The sequence below is a fragment of the Streptopelia decaocto genome (genome assembly GCF_964273445.1).
Source record: "Streptopelia decaocto genome assembly, chromosome: 7".
Lineage (NCBI taxonomy): Eukaryota > Metazoa > Chordata > Aves > Columbiformes > Columbidae > Streptopelia > Streptopelia decaocto.
In genome coordinates, this window is record NC_138661.1 from 43,267,006 (window position 1) to 43,279,981 (window position 12,976).

Below are 12,976 nucleotides of genomic sequence, written 5' to 3' on the forward strand. Positions count from 1 at the left end.
AGGTGAACATAACTGCTGCTGAACAATTTGGATATAATGTTTTGTACAGCAACAGTAGATGATATAGTAAGTCAGCATCACTTATCCTGTGTAGAAGTATGGGTATAAAAACCAGAATGAGTGTATGAAAATTGAAAGATTCAGGTCCATAAATCCAGTTATTAGCAGGAGAAGGTTGTCTGATAACTCTGCTGATAATGTTAACTCTGTCCCAATTGGATTTATCACAATATTTAATGCTTAAATATTGTGTCATTTGAGATAGTTACCTAATAGAGATACATCATGTGCTCCTCTCTCACTTGCCAAGCTTATATTATATTATATTATATTATATTATATTATATTATATTATATTATATTATATTATATTATATTATATTATATTATATTATATTATATTGTATTATATTGTATTATATTGTATTATATTGTATTGTATTGTATTGTACTGTATTGTACTGTATTGTACTGTATTGTACTGTATTGTACTGTATTGTACTGTATTGTACTGTATTGTACTGTATTATGATATATATGTATATATAAAAATATCTATATTATACAAGGGATAGCCTTAGCTGACAAGGTTTGTGGCTCCAGTACTAACAAGTGCTGCCAACAACAGTGTCTTGTATTACTTTACTGACAAGACCACTTGAAAGTTTGTTAGGACATATGCTTGTCTTCCCATCACATTCTTTTTTGTCACCTCCCAAATTTCTCTGCCTTCTGTTGCATCTCTTCCTAGTGATCAAATTTGTGCTGATCAAGAATTTCAGGCAGTAAATTGCAACATATGAATTTCAGCTGAAAGAATTCAGAAAAGTGGTTCAAAATGAAAACTTTCATATTGTTATGGCAAAATGTTTAGCAAATTTAAGTATTCTCAGTCTATAAAGCCAACTCTGAAATTATTGGTTTTGAATTGGGCTAACTGTTGCTTGTAGAATAGCCATTAATGTTTTTACAAGTATTTTTAATGGTTTGTCTCTAGTTTTGCATTTTCTCCCAAAAGCCATAGATATAAAAAAATTTTTCTTGAGTGGTAGTGTTTGGGCTATTTTTCAGAAAAATTCTGGTTAATCTTAGCAAATAAATGTCATATAACATTTTGTTTCTAATGACAAGGAGTTCTTTATCCTTTTATTTGGCTATGGAAATGTGATAACCCTAAGAAGAGGGTCTCTAGTGTATCAGATAACCTCAATTTAATATTCGATAGTTTCTCGAAATTCATGTTTTATAGTCTAAACTTGTAATATGTCCTTGAATCTGTTTTGAATTTTTAAATTTTCATTTTTTCCCCATTTGAATATTAGTAGCATGCAGGCATTCTTAGCAGACAGAATACTTACCTTCTTCTAGGGTCAGGAGGAGCTCATGCCACAGAAAACACTGCTTCCTAAAGCTTGTAATAATATTGTGTAGTTAGTTTTCTCTAGTAAAAAAGAGAAGGATTACTGCTGTACCTGTGCTCAAGGTATTTGTAATGTTACATTCTATATAAGTATAGTAAGATGATTGTTGAAGGAAAAGTAACAATGCATTATAATAGAAGGTACTGTAGGAATCATTATTGTACTTCCATTTCGTTCCACTGGATAATATATCTAGCATGGAACTATTCTTTCTTTTTAGTTTCCTTTAACACATACGAGAAACAAATGCTTTGTAGCAGGTCTAAGGGTTTTTGTAACCCATTTCCTATTTAATACTATAATGACTTATGGATATGGAACATATGTTAAATGGAGGACACAATCAGTCTGTCTTGGCTGCTGTTTGAATTGTGGGGTAGGAGTTGGCATGAAGAAACAGTTTTTGAGGCTGTAATTGAATTATCTGTTTAATTTGTCTTTGATTTAATCTAATCTTCCAGTTTAGTAATGTTAAGATTGTTTTCCATTTTTTAAAGATTGTTTCCCATTGTTGTCTGCAGGTCGATAATGACCGACTTGTACTACCTCAGTCAAACAGATGGAGCAGGAGACTGGCGAGAAAAAGAGGCCAAAGATCTAACAGAATTGGTACAGAGGAGAATAACTTATCTACAGGTAGGAGGGTAGAGCTTTTAGATCAATGTAAACATTTATTTATGTATGTGTGTATATATATCCCTTAGTTATACCCTTGTAATAGAATAATTACATGGCATTTTTAAGTGAATGATTGTCTACAAATGAATGACATAAAAAATAAATTAGAATATTAGTTTCAAATATCATTTTATATGTATATGGAATGATAGCATTTTGAACAAATATTTGCATTATGGGTTTTTGTAGTTGGTTGTTTTGGTTTGTTTGTTTGTGGTCTTTTGGATCTGTGGTTTTCACAGGGCTGTATTTAACTGTTTGGATTCTTTGTTTTATTAGAAAAGATAAGTCTCTGTTTCCTGTTTTTGATTCTTTAGAGTATCAGAATATATACATGTATCTGCACAGTGCTAAAAATAAAATTATGAAAGTCCTTGCGTGAAACTTCTGAATAAGGAGCCTATTTTAAAAAATGAGTATGCACAATTCAAGTGCTTATATAGTATATTGTCCAGCAATAGACTGTTTCAACAGATGTGTGAGGCTGCTTATAGATGCTCATATTTGTGAGTGCATAAAGCCTTTTTAATATATGTCCTTGTGTGTGTCTATAACATTTAAACAAAACTTAATCTGAAGGTTTTGGAACTTTTATTCATGTATGGTGATCAGAAAGATATTTGATGTAGTCTGTTTTATTTGTACTTGGTTTGTTTTTCCTTGCATGTGTGCCCTCACCCTCTTTTTTCATTTGGTCACCCCTAACATCTGATCTTTCCTCTACATAAACAGCTGAATTTGGTTCTCAGATTTTCATTATTTCACATCTCACAGTTCAGCTATTGGAAACTTCTCTTCTGTGACCGAACTATCTATTTGTTGCTTGTCAAACAAAAAAAGACACCCTTCTGTGGAAAAATATCCCTGTAAATGATGCAGGAGACATCACTTTATTGCCTTTCTTCAACTCCTTCTTGAGATCTCTTCCTCATTCTTCCATTTTTGATGTCACTGTTTGGCAGAGGTGTACTGTAACTACTTTTCATGATGATTAATCTGGCCTTTCTCTGCCTGTTTCTCTTCTTTCACTGTATCCATTTGTTGTCTTACCTAAGAATCTATATGTTTCTGGAAAGTGATTGTCTTCCTATTGTATGTTTTACAGTGGTCAGGGCTATAGTTCAAGACTAAGACATCCAAATATGTACAATGAATAACAAAAGCAGAAGGAGTTTAGGAGAACAAAATGTCAAAATTGAAGCATAAAAATAAATGCTTACATTGTTTTCTAGTGAATTTGAAAAAAAATTCCTTACTGAGTGAAGAGCTGGGAGATCAATTAGCTTCTCCTAAATTTCATTTGTATGACTATAGTCTATGACAAAGGGCTTTCTTCTCTATAGAGATAATTTATTCTCATTTAAAAAAATTGTAGAAAAAATATTAAGAATGAAACCAGTGCCAAGTCACAACACACATAGAATCCTAATATTTCATATATGTAGCACAACTAATTAAAGCCTTTCAGAAAGTGTATTGTATCCTCAGGCACTTTGTTTATCCTCATTATCTTGAGAAGGAAACATGATGAGCATGAGCAGGTGATTTACAGAAAGTTGTGGCATTAGGTTCAGAATTAGAATTAGGTCTAACATACATGGCTCAGTTTTCATCAAACAGACCACTTTTGTTTCTTTTTTATTTATAGATTCGTTAAAAAGCAGCCAATTATAAAATTTCTGTCATGGGAAGAGCAGAGCATTTTGTCATATTTATGCATTTAAAATATTATTAATCACTATGGTTTAATCCCGTAACACTGAGAATCACGTAAGAAAATGAGTATTACCCTCCTTTTTTTCTTCTATTTATTTATCTTTTTTTTTTTTTTTTTTTTTTTTAGTATTTTCTGTATTCTAGAGGAAATTACATTGGTTTTTGTTTTTCATCATTGGTAAATTCTAGAAATTAGAAACATATAAATGTATTACTGCTGCACATCAAATTACATATGACTTCTTCACATGGAAGGATCTAGAAACTATACAGAAAGAACATGCATTTCCCTTGTAATTGTCTTTGAGGTTTAAGGTGAAGAATGGTGATATGTATTTTCCAAAAAATGTAATTCCAGCTTTGATAAATGTTGATATTTTTAGCATTGTAATTGTGCAGGTCATCAAAAATAGCACTAAATTCTTGGGTTTAGCAAATATGCAGCAGCACATTAAAATTATGTGGGTATTTTATGAATAAATATTACCCTGTTTATTCTATATGTCTTTTAGGTTAGTTGAAATATTTTAGCTGTATTGGATGCTCAGTTTTTGTTGTACTAAAAAGTGAAATAGAAATGTGTGATGAGCCTTTTCCCACTAAACTGTTCTTTCTTTCATATGCTTACTGTGTTTCTTTTTATTAATCTCTTTTCAGGCTAAATTTGCCTAAATTTTCAAACATTTATAATTTATAACACCTATAATTTTTTTTCTTTCTGATATCTTCCCTTAACATTAATTGTTCACCAGCCTATTAGAACTGAGCATCCACTACTTGAAAAAGAACAATAGACTATTGATTTATTGAATAGCACCAAGCTATGTTTTTTTCTTATACTGCTTTTTATGCAGTCTAAGATATTATTTAGCTAATAATAGGTCTCCCTTGATTTCATGTAACTATGGAGCTATTGAATGTGATGCCCAAGATTTTTAATTCAGCTGAATTTTGAAACATGATTTTTTTTTTTCTACTATACTTACTTTAAATTTAGTTATTAATACAAAATTTCACCGGTCTTGGGTCATGCCTCCTTCGGTTAGTTTCTTCTGGAATTCATGCCACCCTTCTCTAGACTCGACTAATTGAAAATTTCTTAGGCATTTACTTTAACAGCTTTGCTTTTTACCAGTTCTTCTGTGTTTCGTGCATGAAAGTATGAGTCCTGCTAAGATAACTAGAGCCATTTCTCTGTGTATTTGTCATTTCTCTCTCCTTTTTGTAATCTGGTTTTGATCTTTGACCACACTGTCCCTCATGCCATGACTACTGTATTTCTTTGAAGGTTGTTCGCTAAAAGACAAAACAAAATTTTCAAAAATCACACTGTGACAGGAAACTGTGAACAGGATAGTTTAGTGTCTACATATGTTTATAGATGATCATTAACCACCAGGTGTATACTGTTAACATCATTCATACAGAAGATTCAAACCCCAAGGCATGGAAATTCTCAGCATGTGCAACATTGCCCAAAGCTGGGGTAGAAGTAAGCCAACTCCTCAAAGGCAGAAAATATTCTTTCTTATGAGTAATTATAGTCTTTGAGTTGAGTCATTCACCTATACCATTACTACCATCTCGCTTTTTCTTTTTATTCTCATTCTTCTGTTTGAAAACAAACAAAAAACGAGGATGCAGCCTCTTGCCTGCATGCCTGTAAGCCAGACATAAGACTTTGGAGCCCTTCTAAAGATTAAAATATCTCCTGTCTTGAATGACTGTTGTAAGTAATCATCCAAACCTGGAGTGTGTCCATGTCTACACATTTGGAAACCCAAGTTGACTTATTTTGTAGTGTTACTTTCAGGATTTTGAGGTGTGTAGGGCTGACTGTGAGTATGCAATATAAAGGAGTCCATGGTCTGAAATTACACATGTAGACCTCTATTCATAATATAACTACAATAAAAATATAAAATAAAATAAAGTATTCAACAACCCTTGCCTGCCAGCTCCATGCCGAAAAGAACTATCTGGAACTTTTTTTTTTTCCCCTGGTGAAGAGTAGAAGCACCATATAGTTCTCTTGCTGGTACATGTCGAACAGTGACAGCTGTATTATTTTGGGACATCTCCCTGGGAAATAATTTAGCAGAAGGATTGTGAATAGCGATGACTGCTACTTCATCTGGATGGCATTACCATAAATTTGCTTTAAGGAGTCTACATTTAGCTAGTTCCCTGTAGTTAGAGCAACACTCTAAAAAGCTAGGAACTTACATTTAAGCAAAAGACCTTATTTTAAGAGATGTTCATTATGAAACTATTGAAGAGAATGTACAAGAGAAGTCAGACAAGGGCTCCTGTAGTACTGTATATTTGGAAAGTGGTAGAATGAGTAAATGATTATGAAGGCAACAGTTTGTTTTCTTCCCCTTTCCTTTTGTGCTTATTTTTGTTGTGTGTATTTTAGGAAGTTTGTGATTCAGCATGCAGTCTCCCAATAGCAGAATATTTTTGTCTCCAATTAAAAAAAAAGAAAAAAAAAAAAATCAAAACACTTTGTTTGACTTTGAAAGTTAAAAATATAAGTAGGTGATAAAGGTTACTAAGTACTCAACAACATCATCAATTATAATAGTCATAGTTTGCCATTTTCATACTATTTATTTGGGGCTGTGTATGTATGCAAAGAAGGGAAAGTTGCTTATAGGACTTATTCTGAGGTTTCTGGATTTCCCAGTTTTTTTGGTGATTTGATATGTCACTTCAGTTCTTCTGTCTTAAAGTGTACTAAATCCTCCCTCTTTCCCTTCCATTCAAATGAATGATATATATTTTCGATGAAAGTACTCATGCTAGACTGACAACAACAACAAAAAAGGCAATAGGCACTCTGTGTATGTGAAAAGGGATGTACCCTTCACAACTCTAAGTCTTGAAAAGTGTAAACTTGTATCCTTCAGTGATTAAAATCTGATACGTTATCTCTTCCAAATTATTCCACTTCAGTCATGAGAAATTATGGTATGTTCTGGCAGTTGTAGCATGCTGTTGATGTTGATAAATCCAAACTAATTTGAAACAAAGGCAAAAGTAAATTTCACAGTGGAAAAAAACTCACAGCAAATTCTCCATCAGCAATTACTATTTTTCTGGGAAAGGAGGACACTTGCTCTTCTGGGACAAGAGATGATTTATTTCATGCACAGACCTTCTAGTGCTTCAGTTTTCACATGCAACCCAAAACCTACCCATTGAGAGATTTATTTCTACTTTTGATGGATTCTCAGGAATGTTTGTAGTTTAATAGAAATTTCTCTCTTTTTCTTTTTATTTCACCTGTATACATTTTAATAATTACCAACTGAAAGTCTTTGGCAGATTGAAATTTAAGTGTGATTATATTTGTAATTTGACATTTTGTCCAGTGACTGAGCATTGCTGTGTTTTTTTGTTTTTTGTAGTTGCACATCTCTGGCTCTTACTCATGCTTTTTGTGAACAGATTCTCTCATTGTATATTGAACCATATTTATTGTTTGATAAGTTCATCTGTATTTTGCAGGTTTTTTTTCCAGGTAGTTGTATTGATTGCACGGCACTGGAAGAATGATTTGATTCCTTCCTTGTAATACTAGAAAAGAAAATAAAGTTTAGGCATATGAATTAGTCAAAGCATTTAAAAAGTTAATCTTTGGGGTAAAATAGGTTTAAAAGTGAAACAAATCAGTTAAAGAGAAAATAGCAGACAGCAATATTGTATACTACTAAATTGTTAGAACAGTTCCTAGTGTACTTTTGACTCGTATCAAGTGGCTTTCTCCCAACCATTCTGTGTTTGAGACTTAGCACAAGACACTTTTCACAAATCTGCTGTGTGTGTGGTAACTCCCTTTTAAGAGGTTTAGGAAGTTTGGTATCATGGATGTAGTACTTTCTGTGCCAGCTAGAATAAGTCTCAGGCACGTTTGATTTTGCCTATGTTTATATGTTTCAAATTATCGTATTTCTAACACTTTTAATTTTCTTTGTTTTTTGTTGCTTTTGTTGTATGATAGTAAGCTGAACCTAAAAATACCACAAACTGTAATTTTGGAGCCACACATTACGTAATGAAACATCACAATATTTTCTTAATCTTTCAGCAGTTTATGGAGTTAGTGGAGTGTGTTTTCATTTTACTCAAGAGTACTCAGTCACCCAATAGGAACAGGAAACAAAAATGAACTCATGATACAGATAATGCGCTAGAGAGCATTAGGCCTTTTGATTCTTTTGTTTCATATGTAGAATTATGCGAACAGAGATGTGGTCTGTTCTCACCACTCTTTCTGGTGATTCCATTTAACATATTGCTGTTTGTTTAAGTGAAAAATAAATACCCACTCAGTAATGGGTATTTCACACTATACCTATAATTTCCCCTCTAAACTTTTTCCAGATTTTCAAGTTTTTTACAAGATAATACTGATTTATTTTAATTCTTCTCAGGATTTCAGTCTCTCTTTTGGTTTGTTTTGTTTTAGTTAGAGATAGAAAATTAAGGCCAAAAAGTTGTTGCATTTCAAACAATATATTTAAAATATCTGGTATTAATACTTTAATAATCAGTATTCTGCAAACTTTATGCTAAACAGCTTGAGACTAGCAGTTGCAGAAGAATTTTACACTATTAGCTCATTCTCCAGCTGTGTCATCTTTGACTGGATATTAAACTTGTTGATTACAGTCATCTGCACTGAATTTTGAATTATGTATGTGGAAGAAGATACTATTTAATATACATACACATGTACAGTTGACTAATACTGTTGAGCACCAAGATCTTGGAGTTACCACCAATACTTCTGTGAAAATATTTCAGTGCTCAACAGTATTTAAACAATGCATCTGCCTCAGGGATAGACTGTGCAGTTCTAGTCCCTTAGTGTCAAAAAGGATATAATAAAACTAGAAAACCTGAAGAGGAAAGTAATGTAGATCATCAAATACATGAACCTAGTATCTCTGAGAGTAAAGACTAAATAGATGAAGATTTCAGTCTACAAACAGAGCTGAGAAAGGGGCGTGATACATAGAGGTCTACAAAATCTTGAGTACCCTGGGGAACTTGAGTAGGCAATGACAGTCTAGTCTTTTCTAAAGAAGATATACTTCAGTACAAGACTTCTACTGTGCTGCTTTTGCAGAATTAAATTTGAGGTTGGATTTGACAAGGATTACTTATTTGGGGCAGTCAGTCATAATAGCACAGAATCTGCTTCAATCTCGTTAATAATCTTGTAAAGATTTATAGTGGCAGCATTCCTTTGAACCAAAATAATAATAATTTTATTTAAAGACTAATGGTTCCTGTTTGCTACAGCTCAGATAAAATAGCTCTTAAATGGACACAGGAGAACAATTTTAAATAAGTCTTATGAAGATGAAGTAGATACCAAAGTCAGTTATTCAAAAGAAGCCATTTAAGGATATTCCTTCAAACAGGCAGACCGATGAATGTTAGTTAAATCCAAGATATAACACTAGTATTTCATTACTAATGTAGTTTTGTAGGTCTGCAATGTAAAAGGTGATTTCTCAGTTCCATTAGTAAAGGAAATGTCAGACAGACTTCAGTAAATCTGCTACACTCATATGGCCTGCGTACCTCATTACAAAGGTTGACAAGTATGACAGAAGAATTCGGGAGATATTTTTCTTTCTGAGAAAACCTGGATATACTGTTCTCCTTGTAACCTAGGCAGAAGGGGTCATTTGGAGCCTAAAGGGTGGTAAAACTTCTTAAAGGAAGAAGGAACTGGAATCTGCCAGTGCTTAGAAACAGGAAGGAATGGCATATTGCCTTTGTTTGAGAGTTTAACTGTGTCAATTTAGTGGAAACCTTGAATTTTGTGAGAGCAACCCCATATGCCCATCTTGTTGATGATGAAAGACCATCAAATCCATTTTCCCAGTAATAAAAATCCACTTCTATTTTAGGTGACATGTAACATTCTCGTCCATAGAAATACATGATTTTAACCTTTTTACAGTTCTGGAAGTTTGCTACTATTTTCGGTTGCACTGTTCATGGAAGTCGGTTGTTCGGCCTGGAGAAGAGGAGGCTCTGGGGAGACCTTATTGTGGCCTTTCAGTATTTAAAGGGGGCCTATAAGAAAGATGGGGACAGACTTTTTAGTGGGGCCTTTTGCAACAGGGCAGGGGATAATAGTTTTAAACTAAAAGAGGGAAGATTCATGCTAGACATGAGGAAATAATTTTTTAAAATGAGGGGGGTGAAACACTGGCACGGGTTGCCCAGAGAGGTGGTAGATGCCCCATCCCTGGAAACATTCAAGGCCAGGCTGGACGGGGCTCTAAGCAGCCTGATCTGTTTTTTGGGTTTGGTGTTGGATTTGGTGTCGGGTTTTTGTTTGTTTGTTTGTTTGTTTGTTTTTAATGCAGTTGTATGGCTGTTACATTACAGGACTTGACAATCCCATAGATCCATTCCATCCCTCTCTTGATTATGTAGACAACTCAATTAGATCTAAGAGTCTGTGATGAGCAGTGTGGTTAGGGATAAAAACAGAGTATGTACTGCTTATTCAAATCAGAGATTTATAATCTCTTTCTGTGACTTTATGCCAGGATGAAAAACCTTTTATCAGTCTTCACTGGATTTGAAATTGACTGTTGCTATCCTCTATTAGCTCGATACTTTTATGGGTTGCTTTGGTTGGCAGGTTTGGCTTATGAACGCACAACATATTCTGATGCATGTAATGTGATTGTATTTTTTTTTCCTCTTTGATGGTTATTAATTCCACCTTTTTCAGGAATTCTCAGTTGAAACGGCAATGTATCTAAGTATCTCTGCTTTTTTTTCTCAATAAATATTATTTCTCAAGAAATAATTTAACCTCAAATAGTGCCTTTTCTTAAAACAATTTGAAAAAAAACACAGTCATAAATAAATTGTTTTAACTAGCTTTCTGTTAAAGTCACAAACTAGTATTAGTATATTGTCTTTCTAGTCAAGTCTCCAAGTGATGTTAGAACCCAAGTAAGTGCATTATATTAGCATTGGTAAGCAGTCATAGTATCGAATTGTTTCCTATGTGATTCGTACTTGATTTCCATAATATTGTTAATAAGCTATTTTAAGAAACTTGCATTTGCACGCAAAAAATTAGAGGGCACACCTTATTGAAGTTTATACAACTTCAAATATGTCATAAATTAAATGGTTTCATTTTCAAGAGGGCACAGGTATTTGAAGGTAATAGAAAATGTAGAAACATTATCTGTTGGTGTTTTCTAAAATTTCTCAGAGATTTTTGCTTTCAGAATTGTTTCAAAAGAGTTAGTTTCAATAAGAATTTTTTTCTATGTGGAAAAACATTTAAAGACAGTCTTACCATGCTACCAGTCTTTACCATGTCGGCATCTCTAATGTATGTATTGTTCCTTTTTGTGTGCTTTCTTTAAAATAAGTATTTTTTTAAATGTTTAAACAAAAGTATTTTGCAAAATTATTAATTCATTTTAAAAATAAATAAAATTCTGTCTAAACTAAAATATATCTTATGAGAGACTTGTGTGTCCTACTTTTTGATAAATACATTTTGCTAATGGTTTACCTTTGGCCATAATAGTGCTTTTTACAATGTAGTTATACTATGTTACACAATGGTATTAAAACTCTTGTGAGATACTTTATATAAAGTATAAATTATTATTAACTAGCAGTTAAAACACCTTTCAAAAATAGAAGTTAAACAGATAAAGAAATGCAAAATACAAATTTTCATCTTCTACAACTGAACACTTATGTCTGCTTCTCACAATTCTCTAAATGACAGAAAGAAGCTTCTTGTATTTGTTTGTTAGCCTAATTTTTCACTTAAAAAAAAGCAACAAAAATATACACTGCTGTCTTTGTTGTTTGAGCATAGGTAGTTTTTACACAGTAACAGTTAACAGCAAAAAATTCTACTTCCACCTACTACCATTGCACTTCATTGTGTGATATAAGTATGTCTGTATATTTAGGGAGGAGATTTTCTTGTGGAATTATTTATTTGTGGACTTTCACACAATACTAGAAAAAACCCTCTTTCTCTCCTAAAAGACTGTGGGAACCAGATTTTTTATAGTCTCAAATATACCTGTTAGGTTTATTCTGAAGTTATCCATTAGATTTGTGACAGCAAGAGTACTGGTCAAGAAAAAAAATGAAGAATAGAAGTTTTATTTAATTTATTGTTTTTCATTGCTAGTTAGTCTTAGAGTCAGATGTTTTTACCTTAAATAAAAAAAATCAAATACTGCAGTAACACTTTTTAAAAATATTTTTTCTTTTTTTTCTTTTTTCCACAGAATTGAGGAACAACTGAATGCACAAATTATTTTTTTTATTAAGTATTTTAGGGCTCAGAATATTCAGAGTATCTTTAAGATCACTTGATGGAGAGATCTCAGTTGTCCAGCCAGTGACTGTTGGGTTTTGGAAAGATCTGATTTGTTGCAAATTTACAGAAGATTTTATTTAAAGCTGCTTAGATGTGAGAGGAACAGAATTTATATTGATGCTCAAATATCAGTTTTCTTGCAGCTTAACTGAAAACTAACTTTTAAAAAACCTTTTTGGAATACAGAAGTATGTCTAGAGACATGCAAGCGTGAATGTGTACAGCAAAGTACTATATTTTACAGAAAGAAAACCTTCTGTAGATTATTTTGTTGTATTGTCAACATACCTAAAGATATTTTTTAGTTTGCACTTTTGAACATAGAATTCACATAATCTAGACATTTGCCTCCTTTGTTGTATTTTTTTTGGACTGTGGAAGTGTAGTATATTATTTTATTGAGAGTGCATGCAGCTTAAAATACTATCATTTATCAGTCTGCTCAGGTATGTGTTTTATATTCTGTATTTGGTATGTGGTCAGTTAGTCTGGGAAGCAGTCCATTAATATGTGTTTGATTTATTCTGTGTCTTGTAGACAGGTGGACATTTTCTTTTGTTGGATGACATGTGTGTTCATTGAAAGAGAACTAACAAACTTGGAAAAATGCCAAGGGGAAATGCATTCCAACATTGAAAATCATGTTGATGAAATGTGAACTCTGAGTCCAAATGTTAGCTTATGCTGACAGATTTACAAATGAGAAAGTAATTTAAAATCTTGAAGGTATTCTATTTTACATTAGGATCGTGAAGTG

At 32.7% G+C, this 12,976-nt stretch overlaps 1 protein-coding gene across 2 annotated transcripts in view; it reads left to right on the forward strand.

Moving 5' to 3' along the window:
- FUT8 (fucosyltransferase 8) overlaps positions 1–12,976 on the forward strand; it is a 131,286-nt gene that overhangs the window by 79,960 nt on the left and 38,350 nt on the right. For both annotated transcript variants that reach the window (XM_082059525.1, XM_082059526.1), the window contains one exon: positions 1,943–2,057. In XM_082059525.1, coding sequence (XP_081915651.1) covers positions 1,943–2,057 — 115 coding nt within the window. The remainder of the gene's footprint in view (positions 1–1,942; positions 2,058–12,976) is intronic.